At 46.2% G+C, this 23,647-nt stretch overlaps 1 protein-coding gene across 3 annotated transcripts in view; it reads right to left on the bottom strand.

Moving 5' to 3' along the window:
* Positions 1-23,647, bottom strand: part of LOC144506945 (spectrin beta chain, non-erythrocytic 1-like) — a 266,820-nt gene that overhangs the window by 80,406 nt on the left and 162,767 nt on the right. For all 3 annotated transcript variants that reach the window (XM_078233354.1, XM_078233356.1, XM_078233357.1), the window contains exons 20-24: positions 14,072-14,335; positions 11,699-11,917; positions 11,511-11,600; positions 8,320-8,598; positions 5,134-5,264 (exon numbers count right to left, since the gene is read on the bottom strand). In XM_078233354.1, the coding sequence (XP_078089480.1) occupies positions 5,134-5,264; positions 8,320-8,598; positions 11,511-11,600; positions 11,699-11,917; positions 14,072-14,335 (983 nt within the window). The remainder of the gene's footprint in view (positions 1-5,133; positions 5,265-8,319; positions 8,599-11,510; positions 11,601-11,698; positions 11,918-14,071; positions 14,336-23,647) is intronic.

Raw genomic sequence — 23,647 nt, 5'->3', positions numbered from 1 at the left:
CTGCGCCCGATTTCAATATTCATCAGTTAATTTCAATATAATTAGTGGGTCCTGGACTCTATTGTCCAGGCTCAGTTGTCGAGGTCTTCACCGGCGAGCAGGGTAAAGACAAGTGGGGGGTGGTGGTGGGGGGTACACTGCATTGAGGGGGCGGGGGTCGGGAAATGGGGATTGGCCAGGGTGGTGATTGGGGATTAGGGGGTAGGGGGATGGGGATCAACCACGGTGGCGATCGGGGGAGGGGATGGAAGTTGATCTGCGATGCCCGGGGTGGTAATCAGTCGAGGGGGGGCAATATCCGAGGTGGTGGGGGGTGGTGACAGTAGATCTTCAGTGTACTCGGAGATCGGGACGCCTGTGCAATGGTGCCCCTAGAGCTCAGTAGCCAACTTCACCGGCGAGAATAGAGCCCGCTCCCTCCCCCTATCGGCGGGAATCACATCTGGGTCTCTTTTTTTAACAAAGTGCCTTATGATTGGGTCTGGGAGCTCGCCCAGAAAATCATAGAAACTAGAAGGAGGAGTAGACCATTCAACACTTCGAGCCTGCTCTGCCATTCATTTTGATCAAATCTGATCATCAAATTCAATATCCTGATTCCCCCTTTCCCTCTTATTCCTTGATCCCTTTAGCCCCAAGAGCTATATCTAATTTCCTCTTGAAATCAGACAACGTTTTGGCCTCAACTACATTCTGTGGTAGTGAATTCCACACATTCACCACCCTCGGAAGTTGAGAAGGTTTACGATGACCACAAGTGGGAAGAAATGTCTCCAGGTGAACTTGCACAAAATAAATGGACGCGACCGACAACTGCCGACATCCCGTAACTTACAGGAGGAGAAAGGCTTGAGCTAAGATCCCGTGAGAAGATAGGAGATTTCCAGTTAAAACCTGAGGTAACTTTGTGACATGGACAGATAGGTAGAAGATAGAAAGTGAGACTGTTAATGTCATGTCAATTTTACGCTTAAGGAGATGTAGGGGCAGAGGAGGGGGTGGGGTGGGGGGATAGGGGTATTGGCGGCAAATCCAACAATCTCCTTGTTAACCTGCTCCTGGGCCTAGCCAAGGTGGCCCTTGACAGCTCCGGGCAGCGATCATTGAGGGGTTGTTTTTATTACAGTGCTCCTTTAAGGGCTGGTTCATTAAATAATCAGTTTATTTTCTGATTTATTCATTTCTGTTTCAATGTTTCTATAGGATATGGGGGGTTGGCGGGATCAGGCTATTGAGTTGGATGATCAGCCGTGATCATAATGAACGGTGGGGCAGGCTCAAAGGGCCGAATGGCCTCCTCCTGCTCCTATTTCCGATCTTAATTTTACTCAAAAGAGTAAAGAATTTGGTTAAGTTTATTTATTAGTGTCACGAGTAGGCTTACATTAACACTGCAATGAAGTTACTGTGCAAATCCCCTATAATACAAGAAGGAACCTTTGTATGGCTGTTGGAAAGAGGGTGCAGGTTGCTGGGGTGACTGGAGGCACGGATATTGGAGGAGAAAGCTCGATAACACAGCATTCTGCAAAGAAACCTACTTCACCATCACCATTAGATAAGGCTAATTCAAAAACCAAGAACTACAAATACAAAATAGTAACAAATATATCAGGACATTTCAGGAAAACCTTCATCCAAACGATGGTAAGAATTAATGCAGAATATGCTATCACAAAGAGTAATTGAGACTTAATAATGTAGATTGTAAGTGTAAGCGAGAGTTTAGTACATGAGGGGAGTGAAGAATTACTAGGGTATGCTGATGGGGTTAGCTGGAGAGAGTTGGGACTGATTGGGTTGGATGGAGCTCAAGAGAGTAAATAAAAGGGTTTGTATCCCTTGGAGTTTAGATGAATGAGGGGTGACCTTATTCAATATAAGATCCTGAGGGGGCTTGACAGGGTAGATGGTGAGATGTTTTCACTAGTGGGAGAGTCTTGAACTAGAAGACATAGCGACAAGCTAAAGGACCGGTCATTTAAAACTGAGGTGTGTAGAAATTTCTTCTCGCAGAGGGCGGTGAGTCTCTGGAATTCTCTGCCCCAAAGGGTGGTGAAGACTGGAGCATTACAAGAATTTAAAGTGGAGGTGGATAACATTTGATAGATTGAGGGATAGTGGGGCGGCACGGTAGCACAGTGGTTAGCACTGCTGCTTCACAGCTCCAGGGTCCCGGGTTCGATTCCCGGCTCGGGTCACTGTCTGTGTGGAGTTTGCACATTCTCCTCGTGTCTGCGTGGGTTTCCTCCGGGTGCTCCGGTTTCCTTCCAAAGATGTGCGGGTTAGGTTGATGGCCAGGTTAAAAATTGCCCCTTAGAGTCCTGAGATGCGTAGGTTAGAGGGATTAGCAGGTAAAATATGTGGGGTAGGGCCTGGGTGGGATTGTGGTCGGTGCAGACTCGATGGGCCGAATGGCCTCCTTCTGCACTGTAGGGTTTCTATGATTCTATGTATGGGGAAATGGCATAGAAAAGGAGCTGAGGCCGGCATAGATCAACCATGAATGTATTGAATGCGGGGCAGGCTTGAAGGACATGGTTGTTAGAATGTGACCGGTGACAGCTTTGTATTGGATGTAATGTGACCAATGGTAACAAGCTCTAAGAGTCAGCTGACCCAGTAAACCATGGAACCAATTACAGAATGATGTGATGGTCAGCTGACTCACTATAAATATGAACCTGTTGGGAATTGTGGGAGCTTGGATTGGCCCAGGGTGAGGCCCAAGTTTGGAATAATGATGTTTCTTTATTAAACCATTTCTTTCATTTATAAGTTGGAATAAGTTTTGTTATATTTTTATTGTCTGCATTTGAAGAGTTCCTTCTGAAGAAACACTGGTGGCCACCCCTGCTTCTATTTCTTGTGTCCTTGTGAGAGGGATGGGACTGATTGGGTTACTTTCCCATAGAAGGAAAGGAAAAGGGTTCTGAGGTAGATAAACACTAAGCATACAGCAATGGAACCAACTGATTTGTTTCTGTGCTGTTGAGTCAATGATGTCTTCACGACGAGTTGTGGGATTGGAGAATATAATGCCCTTCAGGGCCACAGCTGCAAAGTCATGTGAAGGACATTGCAAAGGGAATAGATACTTGGGAATTACAAAGGTATTGGATAAAACAAAGGCTCGAGCTCTCATGGATTCTAAAAATAGTGGGACTGCCTCAACATGCCAAAGGGGCGACTCCTGTTCCTATGCTTATCCTTTTGTCACCAATTGTCTACGTGGTGAATTCAGGTATCCTGTGCATGCACTCAAGAGCAGTCATAGCAATTCCTTGGAGGGAAGCGTGGAAAAACAAACAGGGTGCATCACTTTCCGACTGCACCGCAGATCCCAACTCAAGGTCAAGGGCATTAATATCCATTTGATTGACCAGAATGTAACCACAGCACAAGAAAGGGTCCGGCAGAAAGTGAAGCAGCTTTAACTGGGTGCATTTTAGTGATACTACAATGGAAGTTCATAGTATCATAGAATCCCTACAGTGCAGGAGGAGGCTATTCGGCCCATCGAGTCTGCACCAGCAACAATCCCAACCAAGCCCTATCCCCACAACCCCATGCATTTACCCTAGCTAATCCCCTGACACCAAGGGGCAATTTAGCATGGCCAATCAACCTAATCTGCACATCTTTGGACTGTGGGAGGAAACCGGAGCACCCGGAGGAAACCCTCGCAGACATGTGGAGAACGTGCAGACTCCACACAGTGACCCAAGCCGGGAATTGAATCCGGGTCGCTGGTGCTGTGAGGCAGCAGTGCTAACCACTGGGTCACTGTGCCGCCCATTCAGATTTCGGAGCTGAGCAGACTTTGACTGATTGAATTAAACATACACCTATCAATTATAGTTAGAGGGAGTGGGATTTTCCAGTCTCACACATGATGATTCCCGTAGCGGGCAAGGCCGGTGAATTTAGGCTATGGTACTATTTCGTATCCTTTACTGGCGCCCAATATATTTAATTTACTGTAAAATACTCCTCTGGATATTAAATAAACTCTTGTCATGCTACACATTGGGGCGGCACAGTCGCACAGTTAACACTGCTGCCTCACAGCTCCAGGGACTTGGGTTCGATTCCTGGTTTGAGTCACTATCTGTGTGGAGTTTGCACATTCTCCCCTGTGGGTTAGGTGCATTGGCCATGTTAAATTGCCCCTTCGTGTCCTGGGATCCGTAGGTTCGAGGGATTAGTGAGGTAAATATGTGGGGTTGCGGGGATAGGATCGAGGTGGGATTGTGGTCGGTGCAGACTCGATGGGTTGAATGGCCTCATTCTGCACTGTAGGGATTCTATGATATCATTTCAAATATTGGATCTAACATATCTCTGTAATAACTCACTTTGCTTGATTTTTAAAAAATTCATTCATGGGACATGGGCATCACTGGCTGGCCAGCATTTATTGCACATGTTCAGAGGGCAGTTGAGAGTCAACCACATTGCCGCGGCTCTGGAGTCACATGTAGGCCAGACCAGGTAAGGATGGCAGATTTCCTTCCCTAAAGGACATTAGTGAACCAGATGGGTTTTCCGACAATCGACAATGGTTTCACGGTCATCAGTAGATTCTTAGTTCCAGATATTTTTATTGAATTCAAATTCCACCATCTGGCCTAGCGGGATTCGAACCCAGGTCCCCAGAACATTAGCTGAGATTCTGGATTAATAGTCTAGCGATAATACCACTAGGCCATCGCTTTGTGCTATTTTGCCATAAAACTGCCTTGAATTAGTATTGTTGGTTAATGGCTCTGATGACATAGAAACATAGAAACCAGATGCAGGAGTAGGCCATTCAGCCCTTCCAGCCTGCTCCACCATTCATTTTGATCATGGCTGATCATCAAATTCAATATCCTGATATCCCCTTTCCCCCCATATCCCTTGATCTCTTTTGCCCCAAGAGCTATATCTAATTCCTTGTTGAAATCAGACAATGTTTTGGCCTCAGCTACTTTCTGTGGTAGTGAATTCCACACATTCACCACCCTCTGGGTGAAGAAATTTCTCCTCACCTCAGTTCTAAAAGGTTTACCCCCTACCCTCAAACAATGACCCCTAGTTCTGGACTCCCCATCTCTGAACGTTCAGGGAGAGCACAGTGCTGCTACTCACCCTTCAGGATGCTCCTCAGTAAGTTGTTTCTGCGCTCTGTCTGCCAACTCCTGGATAATCTTCCCATAATCTAGGACAGCCTGTTGCAGGATCAGATGTTTCTTCAACATTGCTGTCGCACCAGCTTCATCCTAAAGAACCAAGAGGGAAGTTGGTGAGTGCGCATTCCAGGAACGGTGTGGTTACATTACAGGACTTGCAACCCCGGAGTAATAATCCAGAGAATTCGACCACGGAAACTTAAAATTTAGCTCATTAAATAAATAGTCATTTGGGAGGACGGAACAGGAGTATTGCTTGAACGAATAAAAAGAGACATGCTTTGTCGAAGTTTTTCTTCTTGCACTCATCAGGACAATCTGCAAGAATACCAAATCTAAAGGCAACAACAATTTATACTGCATGTGAAGAGAGCGCTGATTGACTCAGCTGCCATTAACTTCCTTTCTTCTCTGTGAGCCGCCAAGGCATGCTTCAAGTTAGCATAAGACACTCAATGGCTGGAATATATGAAGCCTTCTTTATTGAATCTAATGTCAGGATTGGCCTAACTAGGCAAGAGTGGCTATCAATTTCTAGATCTACATTTCGATGCCTCTGAAGATCCATTGTAAACCGCATACTCCTTTTAAAAAATTTGTTTGTGGAATGTGGGTGTCGCTGGCCGGGATACTATAACGAATGAATCCCTCCATCTCCCTTCAATGGACGAATCACCCATAGTTGACATAATTACTGTCGCTTATTACCTTACACACAAATTCCTTCTACACAACACCCACTCAGTCGCTAAAAGCAGATAACAAGCTATGCTTTCTCCTCGGGATATCTCAAAGCCTAACTCGGAAAGCACATTGTTCCAGGATACAAGGAAATTAGTGGCATTCATTGCCCAGCCCCAAGGGCAAATAAGAGTCAACCACATTGCTGTGGGTCTGGAGTCACATGTAGGCCAGACCAGGCAAATACAACAGATTTCCTTCCTGAAAGGACATTAGTGAACCAGATGGGTTTTTAGTGGATGGTCATCAGTAGATTTTTCTAATTCCAGATTTTTATTAAATTCAAATTTCACCATCTGCCATGGTAGGATTCGAACCCAGGACCCCAGAGCATTACAGTGCGTCGCTGGATTACAAGTCCAGTGACAATACCACTTCACTACTGCCTCCCCTTTATGCACCATAGTTTGTCTACATCAGAAGGTACACCAGAAGGCATATGTCACAGATAAGGCTTCATGACATCTCCATCCCTGACTCCCTTGAAAACAGTTTACCCATTTAATGAGTAGTACCCACTTACCCCAAAGCTACCTTCCTCAAACAAGACTGCCTAATTTAACTATCCTTAAACCCTTTGAAGAGTAGTCCTGGTGAACTATTATTTTTTAATACTATAGCTCATGAATACCTCTACCTCCCTTTAATGGACGAATCACCCATAGTTGACATAATTACTGTCGCTTATTACCTTGCACACAAATTCCTTCTACACAACACCCACTCAGTCACTAAAAGGAGATAGCAAGCTTTGCATTCTCTTTAGGATATCTCAAAGCCATCCTAAGGCATATTATTCCAGGATACAAGGAAATTAGTGGCAGTCGTCGGACTTACGACATAATTGGTTCCAGAAAAATGCATCGTAAATCAGGGCTGATTTTCCTGCAGGGACAATGGTATAAATGGGGTGGGGGAGGGGGGGGGAGGGAGGGGGAGTAGGTTCCTGAACCAAGGCTGGAAATCATTCATAGGATGCCGGGCAGTATAAAACGTTCTCATCTCTTGCCCTGTCAGGTGGCTGGGGTGATTGTTAATAACTGCACGCCTCTGCAGAAGTTCCTCGGTTAGCATGGGGGACGTAATTAAGCTATTCAACCACTGTCAGTTGCCTGTTTAACCCTGAACGTCCGTGTGTCTGAGCGCATATTAAATATGTCAGCATACAAATGCATTAAAATCGCAACGGTTGTGCCAAAACAATTAACAGGATAAAATGCTCACTCTGAACCCAATAAAGATGGTTCAGCCCATCCAGTCATACAGATGTGCCACACAGACAGTCAATGCCACGTATGGACGTGCTGGTGCGGCGTTATGAAGTCAAAAACAACATCGTTAAGTCAAAACTGATATTTTAAGGTCAAAACCCACATTGTAAAGTTGAAGTGGGGTGTTAACTTACAAACGTAACTTCATTGTAACTTGAATGTCACAAAGTTGGGGACTGCCTGTACTAAACCCATTAACTCGCCAACATGTTGTTGTGAAGTTGAGTTTGTAAAGATGTAAAGAATGTAAAATACCAGAAGGAGGACAACAGTGCGTGGCCACTTTAAAAAGCTGGTGGGTGCCTCAATGCTGAGAGGTTTAAAATGCAGGCATACAGAGTACACAAACTGCAAGATTTGTTGCAGAGATCAAAACATCAGGGTCGCCTTGGTAACAGGCTCTGCAGGGTTTTGCATTTTGTTAGCCTATGAGTTTAAAGAAAACACTCAGCTAAAGGAAGCCTATCAGATTTGAATTTGCTGTTGCCGTCAAAATCAAACCAATCCTGATATAGAAAATGCATAGGTCATCAGGAATAGAAATATAGGATTTCAGCTGCCTGTCTTCAGTGACTCCAGTTCAGTTAGTGAGTTCAGTTGAGTTTGATTGAGAAGGCCAATCTGGAGCGCTTCTCCACCCTGCCAGCTAAAAAAAACTCTCTCTGAAGAGAATTCTCCATCTATCTAACAACCGGATACCAAGTCAGAAAGACCTTACAGACAGAGAAATCACCAGAACAAAACTCCAACTCTTTTCCAAGCCACCAAACCTGGTTGTATATAATTTTTAAGAGTGACTAAGATTCTGTTATTACTGTTTTGGTACCAAATGGTCCTTGTCTTTATTTGAACAGCATTTCAAACGAACCATCCTTTAATGAAAATGTTACTGGTTTAGTTAAAGTTCCTGGTTGGTGGAATAAAATAACTTGTTAATTATTCACTGAAAGCGAGTGTCAGGTCTTTAATGAACCTCTAAGCATTAATATAGAACAGTTAACACCTTCCCAAACATTTTGTCCAGATTACGAAGCGAGGTAAAGGGGATTAAGCTCTGTGTCGTAACAATATACTCTTCAGGATGTCCAATACCGAACAGTAAAATGATAACATGGCTAAAATTGAATCAGTACCTTGGCTTTTTCATCAGCAATCATGTACAGCTCCTGCTCACTCATCCAAATTTCAGCCTCTGCAGCATCCAGGTAATATTGCTGGACTTCATTCGCACTTTCCAGGCGCCTCTGCCTCTTCTCCGTTTCATCCTGCAGTTTGCCCCACAACTCCTTCAACTCTTTCAGCTGCTCCTCGATAGCGCCCGAATCAGGCCTCACCTCCACGATCATCGCCGCCCCTCTCTGCAGCACGTCATCGATGCGCGGCTGGTGCCCTTGGATTTCCTTCTGAAAAGTCTGCACAATCCAATTTTTAAAAAAGTTTATTTATTAGTGTCACAAGTAAGGCTTACATTAACGCTGTAATGAAGTTACTGTGAAAATCCCCTAGTCGCCACACTCCGGCGCCTATTCGGGTACACTGAGGGAGAATTTAGCACGGCCAATGTACCTAACCAGCACGTCTTTCGGATTGTGGGAGGAAACCGGAACACCCAGAGGAAACCCACACAGACACAGAGAGAATGTGCAGACTGCGCACAGACAGTGACCCAAGCCGGGAATCGAACCCGGGTCCCTGGGTGCTAAACACTGTGCCACTGTACACTGGCCGTTTAGCATGGCCAGTGCACCTAACCAGCAGGCCTTGCCGACTTGCTCCAAATACAAAATTCAAACTGAATCCAATTCATGGTCCCCACAAGAGAGACCAACAAGATCCAAGCTGACAAGATAAGGCATTGCACCTGATCTTGGGTTTGATCTTAGCCAAAAGGCTGATGCACATTAGGAACTGATCACATTGCTACTTGCTGAGCTGTTCCACACAGCCAGCTCACTAAAACACAAGCCCACTTTTACACTAAAAATTGTAAGCTTTGGTTGGTCGAGTACAGAGAAAGAATTTAGCACCTAACCAGCATGTCTTTCGGACTGTGGGAGTAAACCGGAGCACCCGGAGGACACCCACGCAGACGCTGGGATAACGTGCAAACTCCACACAGACAGTGACCCAAGCCGGGAATCGAACCTGGGTCTCTGGCGCTGTGAGGCAGCAGCGCTAAGACTTAATCAGAAGGGCCTCTGGGTTTTCGCTTGCATTGGGTAACCAAATTCCACTATTCCAGCGGTGAGAAAGGCAAATAATTCTGAAACACGTTGATGCTGTCCAGTATCTTGCTGAAGTGAAGAATAATCTTAATCATTCACCAGCGACAAGCTTTCCAAATATGAATTATTTTGTCAGCTATCAAACCAAATTCAGCAGAAACCTTCAAGAATAAGAGATACAAGACAAATGTTGCATGCTTTACCACACACTTGAGACAGCATGGTGGCACAGTGGTTAGCACTGTTGTCTCACAGTGCCAGGGACCTGGGTCCAATTCCCGGCTTGGGTCACTGTCTGTGCGGGGTCTGCACGTTCTCCCCGTGTCTGCGTGGGTTTCCTCTGGGTTTCCTCCGGGTGCTCCGGTTTCCACCCACACTCCAAAGATGTGCAGGTTAGGTTGATTGGGCCATGCTAAATTGTCAGGGGGATACAGTAGGGTAAATACGTGGGGTTACGGGGATAGGGGGCTGGGTGGGATTGTTGTCGGTGCAGACTCGGTGGGGCAAATGGCCTCCCTCTGCACTGTAGGACTTCTATGATTCTATGACTTAAGATCTCTCATTGATTTTATTTGGACTGAGAGGCTAGCAATGGAATAGGGTGTGTGTAATGGAATGAATAAAGTTCACTGGATGTTGATCCCATGAGCTGAGCATTGGTCCTTTATTCTAAGATAATGCACTATGTAGCAGCACATATTCAGTGATAAATTACATACAAATTAGGAGTAGGCCATTCGGCCCCTCGAGCCTGCTCCGCCATTCATTCAGATAATGGCTGACCTGATGTAACCTCAATTCCACATTCCCACCTACCCCCAATAACCTTTCACTCCTTGTTAATCAAGAATCGATCTAGCTCCACCTTTAAAATATTCAAAGACTCTGTTTCCACTGCCTTTTCAGGAACAGAGTTCCAGATACTTATGATCCTGAGAGAAAAAACATTCTCTGTCTTAGATGAGTGATAACTTATTTTTAAACTGTGATACCAGTTTTAGATTCTCCCACAATAGGAAACATCCTCTCCACATCCACCCTGTTAATGCCCCTCAGGATCTTAAAGGTTTCGATCATGTTGCCTCCTATCCTTCTAAACTCCAGCGGATACAAACTTAACTTCTCCAACCTTTCCTCATAACACAACCCGCCCATTCCTGGAATTAGTCTAGTAAACCTTCACTGAACTGCTTACAACAGGGTAAGACTCAGACCTGCAAACCCCATTATTTAGGGTTCTCATAGAATCCCTAGATTGCAGAAGGAGGCCATTCGGCCCATTGAGTTTGCACTGACTCTCCGAAAGAACATCTAACCAAGGCCGTATCCCCATTACCCCGCACATTTAGCATGGCTAATCCACCTAACCTACACGTCTTTGGATACTAAGGGGCAATTTATCATGGCCAATCCACCTAACCTACACGTCTTTGGATACTAAGGGGCAATTTATCATGGCTAATCCACCTAACCTACACGTCTTTGGATACTAAGGGGCAATTTATCATGGCCAATCCACCTAACCTGCACATCTTTGGACGTGGGAGGAAATCAAAGCGCCCGGAGGAAATCCACCCAGACACAGGGAGAATGTGCAAACTTCAGCAGAAAACAATACATTGTTAAGATATCTACAAGTTAATATAAAATAGAATCATAGAATCCCTACAGTACAGAAGGAGGCCATTTGGACCATCAAGCCTGCACCGACAACAATCTCACCCAGGGCCTATCCCCGTAACCCCACATACTTATCCTGCTAATCTCTCTGACACGAAGGGGAAATTTAGCATGGCCAAACAACCTAACCCACACATCTTTGTGACTGCGGAAGGAAACCGGAGTACCCGGAGGAAACCCTCGCAGACACAGGGAGAATGTGCAGACTCTGCACAGACAGTGATCCGAGGGCGGAATTGAACCTGGGTCGCTGGCGCTGTGCGGCAGCAGTGCCAACCACTGTGCCATTGTGCTGCCCAATATAAATATCAACAGGTCAAAAACCAGTGACAGAAGAAGGTATTTATTGTGTTTAAAATTTCATAAGTTGGTAAGCGCACTGAAACAGTCAATGGAAAGCTCCTACTAATACCACCGACCTTGTTCCTCTTCATTAAGAGCTGTACTGTCTGGAGGTTGTGGCCATGGTCTGTGCTTGTTGCTATGGGCATTCGTTCCTGGACCCAAAGCTAAAAAAAGAACATGGAAAAGTGTGAGATCTCACAAAACAAGGCCACTGATAACTCTGTACAATTTGCTACTTTGATCGGGTCATATCACCACTTACAATCTCATCCTCCAGGTCCCGGTAAAACTGGTAAGTCATCTTCGATTGGAGGAGCTTTTGGCGTCGTTCCTGCATTGGGCTCATCAGCTTCAAGAACCTGCTCTCGATATCTTTCTCTTTCTTGTCTGTCTCCTGCTGTCCATCTTGGGAGGGAACCTTGGGCTGAGAGAGAAGCTCCTCCACCTCTTTCTGACGCACATCCACTTGATTTTCCAACACCTGTTCGCAAGAAGAAACATTTAATCCTCACGTGTCTCTGGTTCTCCATTGAAACTTTGAGTAAAAGCCCACTGCACCAAATTGACTGCACACTGGCAGTTTCACTCAGAGTCTTTCTCTGAAAGTCCTTCGCTCTGGTACAATAATGTGGAGATGCCGGCGTTGGACTGGGGTGCACACAGAAGTCTCACAACACCAGGTTAAAGTCCAACAGGTTTATTTGGTAGCAAAAGCCACACAAGCTTTCGGAGCTCCAAGCCCCTTCTTCAGGTGAGTGGGAATTCTGTTCACAAACAGGGGCTTGGAGTTCCGAAAGCTTGTGTGGCTTTTGCTACCAAATAAACCTGTTGGACTTTAACCTGGTGTTGTTAAACTTCTTACTGTGTTTACCCCAGTCCAGCGCCGGCATCTCCACATCATAGTTGTATAAGTCATTGGTGAGGCCATATTTGGGAGTATTGTGTACAGTTTTGGTCACCCTGTTATAGGAAAGACATTGATAAACTGGAAAGAGTGCAGAGAAGATTTATGAGGATGTTGCCAGGACGAGTGAGCCTGAGTTATCGGGAGAGGTGGCCAGGCTGGGACTTTATTCCTTGGAACGTAGGAGAATGAGGGGTGATTTTATTGAGGTGTATAAAATCATGAGGGGCATTGATAGGATGAACAGATAGTCTTCTTCCCAGGGAAGAGGAATTGAAAACTAGAGGGCATAGGTTTAAGGTGAGAGGGGAAAGATTTAAAAGGGATCTGTGGGCAACCTCTTGACGCAGAGGGTGGTGCGTGTATGGAATGAGCTGCCAGAGGAACTGGTTGAGGCAGGTACAATAGCAACGTTTAAAAAGCATTTGGATAAGTACATGGATGGGAAAGGATTAGAGAGATGAGGGCCAAGCGTGGACAATTGGGACTAGCTGGGAGGGCACCATGGTCAGTATGGGCTGGTTGGGCCGAAGGGCCTGTTTCCGTGCTGTATTGCTCTATGACTCTAATATTGACACATTGAGTGCTGGTGACCTTGGGTGTGATTCTCTGATCTTGTCCACTCCCGCCAGCGGGAACGGAGAATTTGGCATTCAGCCAAAACTCCATTCATTGCCGAGGAACTGGAGGGTGAGGTCAGAGGCTTTTGATGAAAATGTCAGCTAAAGAAGGATGAGAACAGAATACTTCTACTGGAGTCAAAGAGCTTTCAGGGGAAGAAAGTTGATTGTCATGAATTTGGTTTGGATTTTTGAACTATTGTTGACAATAAACAAGTAAATCTGATATTCAGACACTGGCGGGACTTCCTGCCCCAAACACATTGGCGTGTTTTGCGGTGGAGGAGGTGGCCCGCCATTGGCTAGCAGTGGGATCTTCCAGTCCGGGGAACCCATGGCAGAGATTTGCCATCGGCAGGACAAGATCCTGCTGGCTGGAACGGCCAGAAAGTGGGCGGCACGGTAGCACAGTGGTTAGCACTGCTGCCTCACAGCTCCAGGGACCTGGGTTCGATTCCCGGCTTGGGTCACTGTCTGTGTGGAGTTTGCACATTCTCCCCGTGTCTGTGTGGGTTTCCTCCGGGTGTTCCGGTTTCCTCCCACACTCCAAAGATGTGCAGGTTCGGTGGATTGGCTGTGTCAAATTGCCCCTTAGTGTTCCAAGATGTGTAGGTTAAATGGATAGGCCGTGCTAAGTTGCCCCTTAGTGTCCAAAGATGTGTAGGTAAAATGGATTGGCCATGCTAAATTGCCTCTTAGTGTCAAAGATGTGGAGTTTAGGTGGATTGGCCATGCTAAATTGCCCCTTCGTGTCCAAACATGTATAGGTTAGGTGGATTGACCATGCTAAATTGCCCCTTACTGTCCCAAGGTGTGTAGGTTAGGTTGATTGGCCATGCTAAATTGCCCCTTAGTGTCCAAACATGTGTAGGTTAGGTGGATTAGTCATGGCAAGTGTGTGGGGTTACAGGAATAGAATGGAGGGGAGATGCTCTTTTGGAAGATGTTGCAGACTCGATGGGCCGACTGGCCTTTTTCAGCACTGCAGGGATTCTATGGATTTACAGACCATCTCGCTGAACCCCCTCATTAATTCAAATTAGGATAAAATCATTGTGGGAGCACTCAGCAGGCCAGGCAGCATCTGCGGGGGAAGAAGAAACATCATCACCTGTAGTTTCTTCAGCAGAATATTAACGCTGGTCAGGTCCTTGCCAAAGTCTTCAGAACGTAGCTGCAACTCCAACTCAGTCATCCACTTGTTTAAGTCTTCGTATGTCTGTGCAAACAACTCCGACCGGTTTGCGTGGAACAGACGCTCTGCCTTCTGATTGGCGGTCATGTCCAAAGCTTTCCACAAATCATTCAGTTCTTTCAGTTTCTCCAAGACAACTGGTTTAAACTCAGGCTTTTCCTCCATCAGCTGCTTCCCCTCCTAAAATAAGGGGGAAAAGACAGAGTCAACACAGTGTGACACCAGCAGTAACCACTTGTTACTGCACAACTGAAGTACGAACTTCAAATACCAAATAATTAAAGTGGGTCTAACAAATACAATCAGACAGTAAGCTAGACACGAACAAACTTTGCTGGCTTTCAGATTCTCCGCACAAAGCTGGGCACGGCACGGTGGCACAGTGGTTAGCACTGCTGCCTCACAGCGCCAGGGACCCGGGTTCAATTCCGGCCTCGGGTCACTGTCTGTGTGGAGTTTGCACATTCTCCCCATGTCCGCGTGGGTTTCCTCCGGGTGCTCCGGTTTCCTCCCACGCTCCAAAGATGTGTGGGTTAGGTGGATTGGCCATGGTAAATTGACCCTAGTGTCAGGGAATTCGCAGGGTAAAAATGTGGGGTTACAGAAATAAGGCCTGGGTGGGATTGTGGTCGGTGCAGGTTCGATGGGCCGAATGACGACCTCCTGCACTGTAGGGATTTTAGGATTCTATGAAAGCTACCTTACTTCTAGTGATGAAATGGATTTGCAATGAATAATAGTAAAATATCACTTGCAATGAATTCTGTTCTTGCTTCGTTATCTCTGGTGTCCCCCAAGTATCTATTTCCCAGCGATATGCTGCCCCTCAGTGACATCATTAGCCATTGTTTTCCATGCCCGCTCCTATAATAACTCCAGGAGTCGGCTGTAAAGGATCAGTGCTTTATTGCGCAAAATAAAGTCAAGCAAAAACCACAAGCCTGTGGTGAACACAAACAGGTCCCACCCGGGACGTTACAATAATGGACCCACTCAGGGGCTTGCTTTATAAAGGACTCGGCATACGAGTCCCCCAGGAGGTCAATCAGTGATTCGCCATGCAAGACCTGGGGGTTATCACAGCTCCAAACTCTGTTCCCTGACTCCTGCCCAGTAATTGTCTGGGATTAAAACAGCTTTTTCTTGGTGTCCCACCTCAGCCTGAACAGAACTCCCAATCTCATATTCGCACCTGGTCTGGCTACAAGGGCGGCACGGTGGCACAGCGGTTAGCACTGCTGCCTCACAGCACCAGGGAGCCGAGTTCAATTCCAGCCTCAGGTCACTGTCTGTGTCTGCGTGGCCTTCCTCCGGGTGCTCTGGTTTCCTCCTACACTCCAAAGATGTGCTGGTGAGGTGCACGGTAAATTCACCCTTAGTGTCAGGGGGATTGGCAGGGTAAATACATGGGGTCATGGGGATAGAGCCTGAGTGGGATTGTTGTTGGTGTAGGCACGAATGGCCTCCTTTTGCACTGAAGGGATTCTATGATTCTACCTCCGTCTCCATAACTTTGCCCCAATTTCGCCCATTGGTAGAAGTAGGGAACCCTGGATGACTTGGGATATTGAGGTCAAGAAGAAGAAAGAGGCACATGACATGCATAGGCAGCTGGGATCAAGTGGATTCCTTGAAGAGTTTGGAGGGTTTTGGAGTAGAGTTACGAGAGAAATCAGGACGGCAAAAAAGGGACAGGAGATTGCTTTAGCAGATAAGGCAAAGGAGAATCCAAAGAGCTTCTACAAATACATAAAGGGCAAAAGAGTAACTAGGGAGAGAGTAGGGCCTCTTAAGGATTAACAAGGTCATCTATGGCCGGATCCACAAGAGATGGGCGAGATCCTAAATGAATGGGCGGCACGGTAGCACAGTGGTTAGCACTGCTGCTTCACAGCTCCAGGGACCTGGGTTCGATTCCCGGCTTGGGTCACTGTCTGTGTGGAGTTTGCACATTCTCCTCGTGTCTGTGTGGGTTTCCTCCGGGTGCTCCGGTTTCCTCCCACAGTCCAAAGATGTGCGGGTTAGGTTGATTGGCCATGCTAAAAAAATTGCCCTTCGTGTCCTGGGATGCGTAGTTAGAGGGATTAGTGGGTAAATATGTAGGGGTATGGGGGTAGGGCCTGGGTGGGATTGTGGTCGGTGCAGACTCGATGGGCCGAATGGCCTCTTTCTGTGCTGTAGGGTTTCTAAGATTCTAAGAATATTTCTCATCAGTATTTACTGTTGAGAAAGGCATGGATGTTAGGGAACTTGGGGACATAAATAGTGATATCTTGAGGAATGTACATATTGCAGAGAAGGAGGTGCTGGAAGTCTTAAAGTGCATCAAGGTAGATAAATCCCCGGGACCCAGCTTAGTGGTTAAAAAAAAGGGCGGCATGGACAAGTTGGGCCGAAGGGCCTGTTTCCATGCTGTAAACCTCGATGACTCTATTGCTGAACCCTCACTCATACCTTCATTTGTGCCAGACTTGTCTGTGCCAGTGTGTTTCTGGCTAATCACCCACATTCTACCCTCCACAGGCTAGAGGTCATCCAAGCCCCCACTGCTCATGTCTTTGCACTCATCAGTCACCTATCACCCCCGTGCTCGCTGACCTACACTGGCTCCCAGTCAAGCAACACCATGACTTTAAAATTCAAATCCTGGCTTTCAAATCCCTTCCATGGTTTCTTCCCTCCCTATCTCCCTCACTCAGCTCCCAAACTCATTACAGCTTTGGTCCAAACATGGACAAAAGAACTGAACTCCAGAGGTGAGGCGAGAGCGATTGTCCTTGACATTAAGACAGCATTTGACAGAGTGCGGCATCATGGAACCCTAACAAAACGGCAATCAATGGCAATCAGGGGACAACTCTCCATTACAACAACAGAAAATGCTGGAAAATCTCAGCAGGTCTGACAGCATCTGTGGAGAGAGAATTGAGCCAATATTTTGAGGTCTGGATGACCCTTCATCAGAGCTGAACGAAGGGTCACCCAGACTCAAAACGTTGGCTCCATTCTCTCTCCACCGATGCTATGAGATCTGCTGAGATTTTCCAGCATTTTCTGTTTTTGTTTCCGATTCCAGCATCTTTTGCTTTTATCTTAGACAACGCTCCATTGGATGGTCAAACCTGGCACAAAGGAAGGTGGTTGCGGTTGTTGAAGGTCAGTCATCTCAGTCCCAGGACCTCACTGCAGGAGTTCCTCAGGGTAGGGTTCTAGGCCCAACCATCTAGAGCTTCTTCATCAATGACCTTCCCTCCATCATAAGGTCAGAAATGTTTGCTGATAATAGCACAATGTTCAGCACCATTTGCAATTAGACACTTGAGCTTCCCAAATGCATCAAGGCAATATTCAGGTTTGGGCTGACAAGTGCCAAGTAACATTTACGCCACACAAGTGCCAGGCAATGACCATCTCCAACTAGAGAAACCCCAACCACCTTCTCTTGACATTTAATGGTATTACTATCTCTGAATCCCCCACTATCAACATCCTGGGGGTTAGAATTAACCAAATAATGATATAGATCAGTTATATAACTTATATGGCTACAAGAGTAGGTCAGAGGCTGGGAATGTAATCGCCTGACTCGCCAAAGCCTGTCCTCCATCTACAAGGTCCAAGTCAGGAGTGTAAGGGAAACTCTCCACTCGCCTGGCTGAGTGCAGCTCCAACAACACTCACGATGCTCGACACCATCCAAAAAGTAGTCCACGTGTCTGGCACCCCTCCATAAACATTCACTCCCTCCGCCACCGATGCACAGTGGTAGCTGTGTGTACCATCTACAAGATGCACTGCGGTAACTCACCAAGACTCCTTCGACAGCATCTTCCAAACCCGTGACTTTAACCAGCTAGAAGCAGCAGATGCAAAGAAAGGAACACCATCACCTTGACACACTGTCCTATCTTGGGAAATATCTCGCCATTCCTTCACTATCCCTGGATCAAATTCCTGAAACTCCTCCCCCATCCCTACCTGCACTGTGGGTGTGCCTACACCAAAAGGACTGCTGTGGTTGAAGTCGGCAGCTCATCACCATAAATGATTGTCCAGCCAGCAACACCCACATCTCGTGAATGACGAAAAAATAATCTCCTCCAATCCCACAACCCTCAGCGATATCTGCCTTTCTCTCTAATTCTGGCCTCTTGACCATGCATGATTGAATCGCTTGGCCATTGATGGTCACACTTTCATTTGTCAGGGTCCTAAGCTCTGGAATACCCCTCCTACACCTCTTCTACCTCCTTAAAAACCTACTCCAAGGTCAAGATTTTGGTCATTGGACTTCTTTTGTGTATTTTGTTTTATAATGCTCCTGTAGTGCATCTTGGGACATTTTATACAATAAACAAGCTGCATAAATATACATCAAATGTCTGGTAAAATTGTTGGTAACATTATCTGCAACAACTGGAACATCCATGCTCATAGCACGAGTGAATAATATTGAACTGAAGAACAAGATTAAGTTGGATGGCCGCCATTAGCACAAGATACTTAATTCATTTAAGTCGAGGCTCATTAACGATACCAGAAGAGCCCCAGACATTGGAGTGGGGGGTGGATTCCCTGGTAGAGTCACAGAATCCCTACAGTGTAGAGCAAGGCCATTTGGCACAACAGGTCGACACCGACAACATTCCCACCCAGGCCCTATCCCCATAACCCCGCGTATTTACCCTGCTAATCCCCCTGACACCAAAGGGTAATTTAGCACGGCCAATCTACCTAACCCGCACATCTTTGGACTGTGGGAGGAAACCGGAGCACCCGGAGGGAAACCACACAGACATGGGGAGAATGTGCAAACTCCACACAGATAGTGACCTAAGCCGGGAATTGAACCCGGGTCCCTGGCGCTGTGAGGCAGCAGTGCTAACCACTGTGCATTATTATAAACTTTTTTTTTGTTGGTTTTTAATACAACCAAATATGTATTTATTAGTGTCACACGTAGGCTTACATTAACACTTCAATGAAGTTACTGTTGAAATGCCCTAGTCGCCACACTCCAGCACCTGTTCGGGTACACTGAGGGAGAATTTAGCATGACCAATGCACCTAAACCAGCATGGCTTTCAGACTGTGGGAGGGAACCAGAGCATCCGGAGGAAACCCATGCAGACACAGGGAGAATGTGCAGACTCCGCACAGACAGTGACTCAAGCCGGGAATGAATCCAGGTCCCTGGCGCTGTGAGGCAGCAGTGCTAACCACTGTGCCGCCCAAGGCTACAGGGTTCAAAAGAGATTACAGCAATCATTTGCTCCTAATCCTTCGTATCATTGCAAATATCAGATACTTTCCGTCAAATAAGCAAGAAGACAAATTAATTCCAGTTAATTACCAAGCACTTGTATGAAGGTGCAATGGATTAATAATTCAGTTGCAGGATATGACTCGGAATAATTACAGAATGTCAATGTTGCAACTGAGATGAGGCCAAGTTTCTTTTCAATACATTCTCTGTTCAAATCACACAAGGTGAGTTATTAAAAGCAAGATGCTAAGCATTTTGCATGTCAATTTCTATTTTAAATGTCAGCCAATTTGAGGAGGTGTGGTTCCTGCGAGGTGTGTCGGGAATTTAATTTAATTTTGATAATAAGGGAAGTTTTTTTTAATGAATTTGTGTACAATCAACATGTGACAAATCAGCACATAGACAGAAAGACACAACTACCTTTGTGTGAAAATGGATCTCAATACACTGTCCTGGGTAAACCTAAAGCCAAGCGTTTACAGATTATTTATTATTAGTCACAAGCAGGCTTACATTAATATTGCAATGAAGTTATTGTGAAAATCCCCTAGTCGCCACATTCCGGCGCTTGTTCGGGTACACCGATATGATGGGATGCACCGTGGAAAGCATTCTTTCTGGATGTATCACAGCTTGGTATCGCTCCTGGTCTGCCCAAATGTAGCCCAATCCAACACACAAACCAGCCTGCCATCCATTGACTCTGTCTATACTTCCCGCTGCCTCAGCAAAGCAGCCAGCATGATTAAGGACCCCACGCACTCCGGGCATTCTCTCTTCCACCTTCTTCCATCGGGAAAAAGATACAAAAGTCTGAGGTCACGTACCAACCGACTCAAGAGCAACTTCTTCTCTGCTGCCATCAGACTTTTGAATGGACCTACCTCGCATTAACATAGAACATAGAACAGTACAGCACAGAACAGGCCCTTCGGCCCACGATGTTGTGCCGAGCTTTATCTGAAACCAAGATCAAGCTATCCCACTCCCTATCATCCTGGTGTGCTCCATGTGCCTATCCAATAACCGCTTAAATGTTTCTAAAGTGTCTGACTCCACTATCACTGCAGGCAGTCCATTCCACACCCCAACCACTCTCTGCGTAAAGAACCTACCTCTGATATCCGTCCTGTATCTCCCACCACGAACCCTATAGTTATGCCCCCTTGTAATAGCTCCTTCCACCCGAGGAAATAGTCTTTGAACGTTCACTCTATCTATCCCCTTCATCGTTTTATACACCTCTATTAAGTCTCCCCTCAGCCTCCTCCGCTCCAGAGAGAACAGCCCTAGCTCCCTCAACCTTTCCTCATATGACCTACCCTCCAAACCAGGCAGCATCCTGGTAAATCTCCTCTGCACTCTTTCCAGCGCTTCCACATCCTTCTTATAGTGAGGTGACCAGAACTGCACACAATATTCCAAATTAAGTTGATCTTTCTCTACACCCTAGCTATGACTGTAACACTACATTCTGCACACTCTCCTCTCCTTCTCTTTTCACTGTATACTAATACATGAGAAGGCATTGCACCCCTTCCAGGGCTTGGTCTGGGCCAAAAGGCCTGGATGGCGTTTTAGAAAATTGCTTCAGATGAAGCCTCAGTGTAACCTCACTGACTTCTATCAAGTGTAGGACCAGATACTACACTTGATCTTAGCCAAAAGGCCCATTGTTGGTGCAGGCGCAATGGGCTGAATGGCCTCCTTCTGCACTGTAGGGATTCTATGATTTATTGAAATCAAACCCTCTTTAATGAAGTGTTTCTCAATTTCATTTCAGCACTCCAAGGAACCCTCCCTCAGTAACAAAAATCCTTTGCGGCTTACAGGATAAACAGACAATGACTTGTGATTCAGTCAGTAAATATTCAAACATTTTTGACAGCACAGCCCTCCAATAAATGTAAATAATTAATCTCCAGCCAAAGTAGATCATTACAAAAACCTTTAAATCCTGTTGTTTCTTTACAAAGGCTTAATAAACTGATTACCACGAATACCAAGTCAGTTATGAAATGAATCGATACAAATCACTCATTAATTCAGGATTTAAACGATCGATTTATTGATCGTTACCACCTTGTCCCCTCAAACTGCAGTTTAAGTTTTTCACACATAGAACCCCTATAGTGCAGAAGGAGGCCATAAGACCATAAGACATAGGAGCGGAAGTAAGGCCATTCGGCCCATCGAGTCCACTCCACCATTCAATCATGGTTGATTTCAACTCCATTTACCCGCTCTCTCCCCATAGCCCTTAATTCCTCGAGAAATCAAGAATTTATCAATTTCTGTCTTGAAGACGCTCAACGTCTCGGCCTCCACAGCCCTCTGTGGCAATGAATTCCACAGACCTACCACTCTCTGGCTGAAGAAATTTCTCCTCATCTCTGTTCTAAAGTGACTCCCTTTTATTCTAAGGCTGTGCCCCCGTGTCCTAGTCTCCCCTGCTAATGGAAACAACTTCCTCACGTCCATCCTATCTAAGCCGTTCATTATCTTGTAAGTTTCTATCAGATCTCCCCTCAACCTCCTAAACTCCAATGAATATAATCCCACGATCCTCAGACGTTCATCGTATGTCAGGCCTACCATTCCTGGGATCATCCGTGTGAATCTCCGCTGGACCCGCTCCAGTGCCAGTATGTCCTTCCTGAGGTGTGGGGCCCAAAATTGCTCACAGTACTCCAAATGGGGCCTAACCAGTGCTTTATAAAGCCTCAGAAGTACATCCCTGCCATTCGGCCCATCGAGTCTGCACCGACCACAATCCCACCCAGGCCCTATCCCCATGCATTTATCCTAGCTGGTTTCCTTGACACCAAAGGGAAATTTAGCATGGCCAATCCACCTAACCTGAAGATCTTTCAGACCGTCGGAGGAAACCGGAGCATCCGGAGGAAACCCTCGCAGACACGGGGAGAACGTGCAAACTCCACACAGACCCAAGCCGGGAATCGAACCCAGGTCCCTGGCGCTGTGAGGCAGCAGTGCTAACCACTGCGCCGCCCCCACATGGATCCCATGCAGAGTTTATGCTGTATTCGTTACCCAAATCATCAGTAGAATCTACTTTGCAAGATTTAACTATTTTAGGTATATTGTTTTAAACCACTGTGCGTGTTGTCACAATGGGAATTTGGAGTTTCCACGAGTTTGCGCTGTTAGCCAACCAGTACAAAGGATTGTGGAATCTTACGATCAAACTGTCTCCAATATTGGGTGGGATTTAAACAGCCCAGTCAGAGAACTGGCAGGAAGCCTGACAGGAATAAATGTCCTTCAGATACCTGAGTGGCCACCATCCAGCCTTACCTGTGAAAGTAAGGAATCTCACAACACCAGGTTAAAGTCCAACAGGTTTATTTGGTAGCATGAGCTTTCGGAGCGCTGCTCCTTCATCAGGTGAGTCGGACATACTGGCACTGAAGGGGGTGCAGAGGAGATTCACTAGGTTGATTCCGGAGTTGAGCAGGCTGGCTTATGAGGAGAGACTGAGTAGACGGGAGCTATACTCATTGGAATTCAGAAGAATGAGGGAGGATCTTATAGAAACATATAAGATTATGAAGGGGATAGATAAAATAGAAGCAGGGAAGTTGTTCCCACTGGCGGGTGAAACTAGAACTAGGGGACAAGGCCTCAAAATAAGGGGGCGCAGACTTAGGACTGAGTTGAGGAGGAACTTCTTCACCCAAAGGGTTGTGAATCTGTGGAATACCCTGCCCAGTGAAGCAGTTGAGGCTACCTCATTGAATGTTTTTAAGGCAAGGATACATTTTTGAACAGTAAAGGAATTAAGGGTTATGGTGAGCGGGTGGGTAAGTGGAGCTGAGTCCACGAAAAGATCAGCCATGATCTTATTGAATGGCGGAGCAGGCTCGAGGGGCCAGATGGTCTACTCCTGCTCCTAGTTCTTAAGTTCTCTGTGATTGAGGGTCCCAGGGGGCAAATCCCACCCACCAAAAACCACAAGCCAATGTGAGATTGGTAATTCCTCATTGCTGTCCGCGCCTCCAAGAGCAGTGGCAGCTTCTGGTATTGCACCCACTCGAGGCCCAGCAATGTTTTATAGACTATGCAATTATTTAAAACAATCTTCCTTCCACATTCCAAGGGCAATGATACTCACACTCCGATTCGTTGAGTATCAGATGTTGACATGATGTTTTGTTTGTATTTCCCATCTCCAAATCCTCGACAAGGGACCCTCGAGGCCA

This window comes from Mustelus asterias, chromosome 18 (assembly GCF_964213995.1).
Source record: "Mustelus asterias chromosome 18, sMusAst1.hap1.1, whole genome shotgun sequence".
Taxonomy (NCBI): domain Eukaryota; kingdom Metazoa; phylum Chordata; class Chondrichthyes; order Carcharhiniformes; family Triakidae; genus Mustelus; species Mustelus asterias.
Note: the sequence above shows the minus strand (reverse complement) of the source record. Positions and strands in the feature narration are given on the sequence as shown.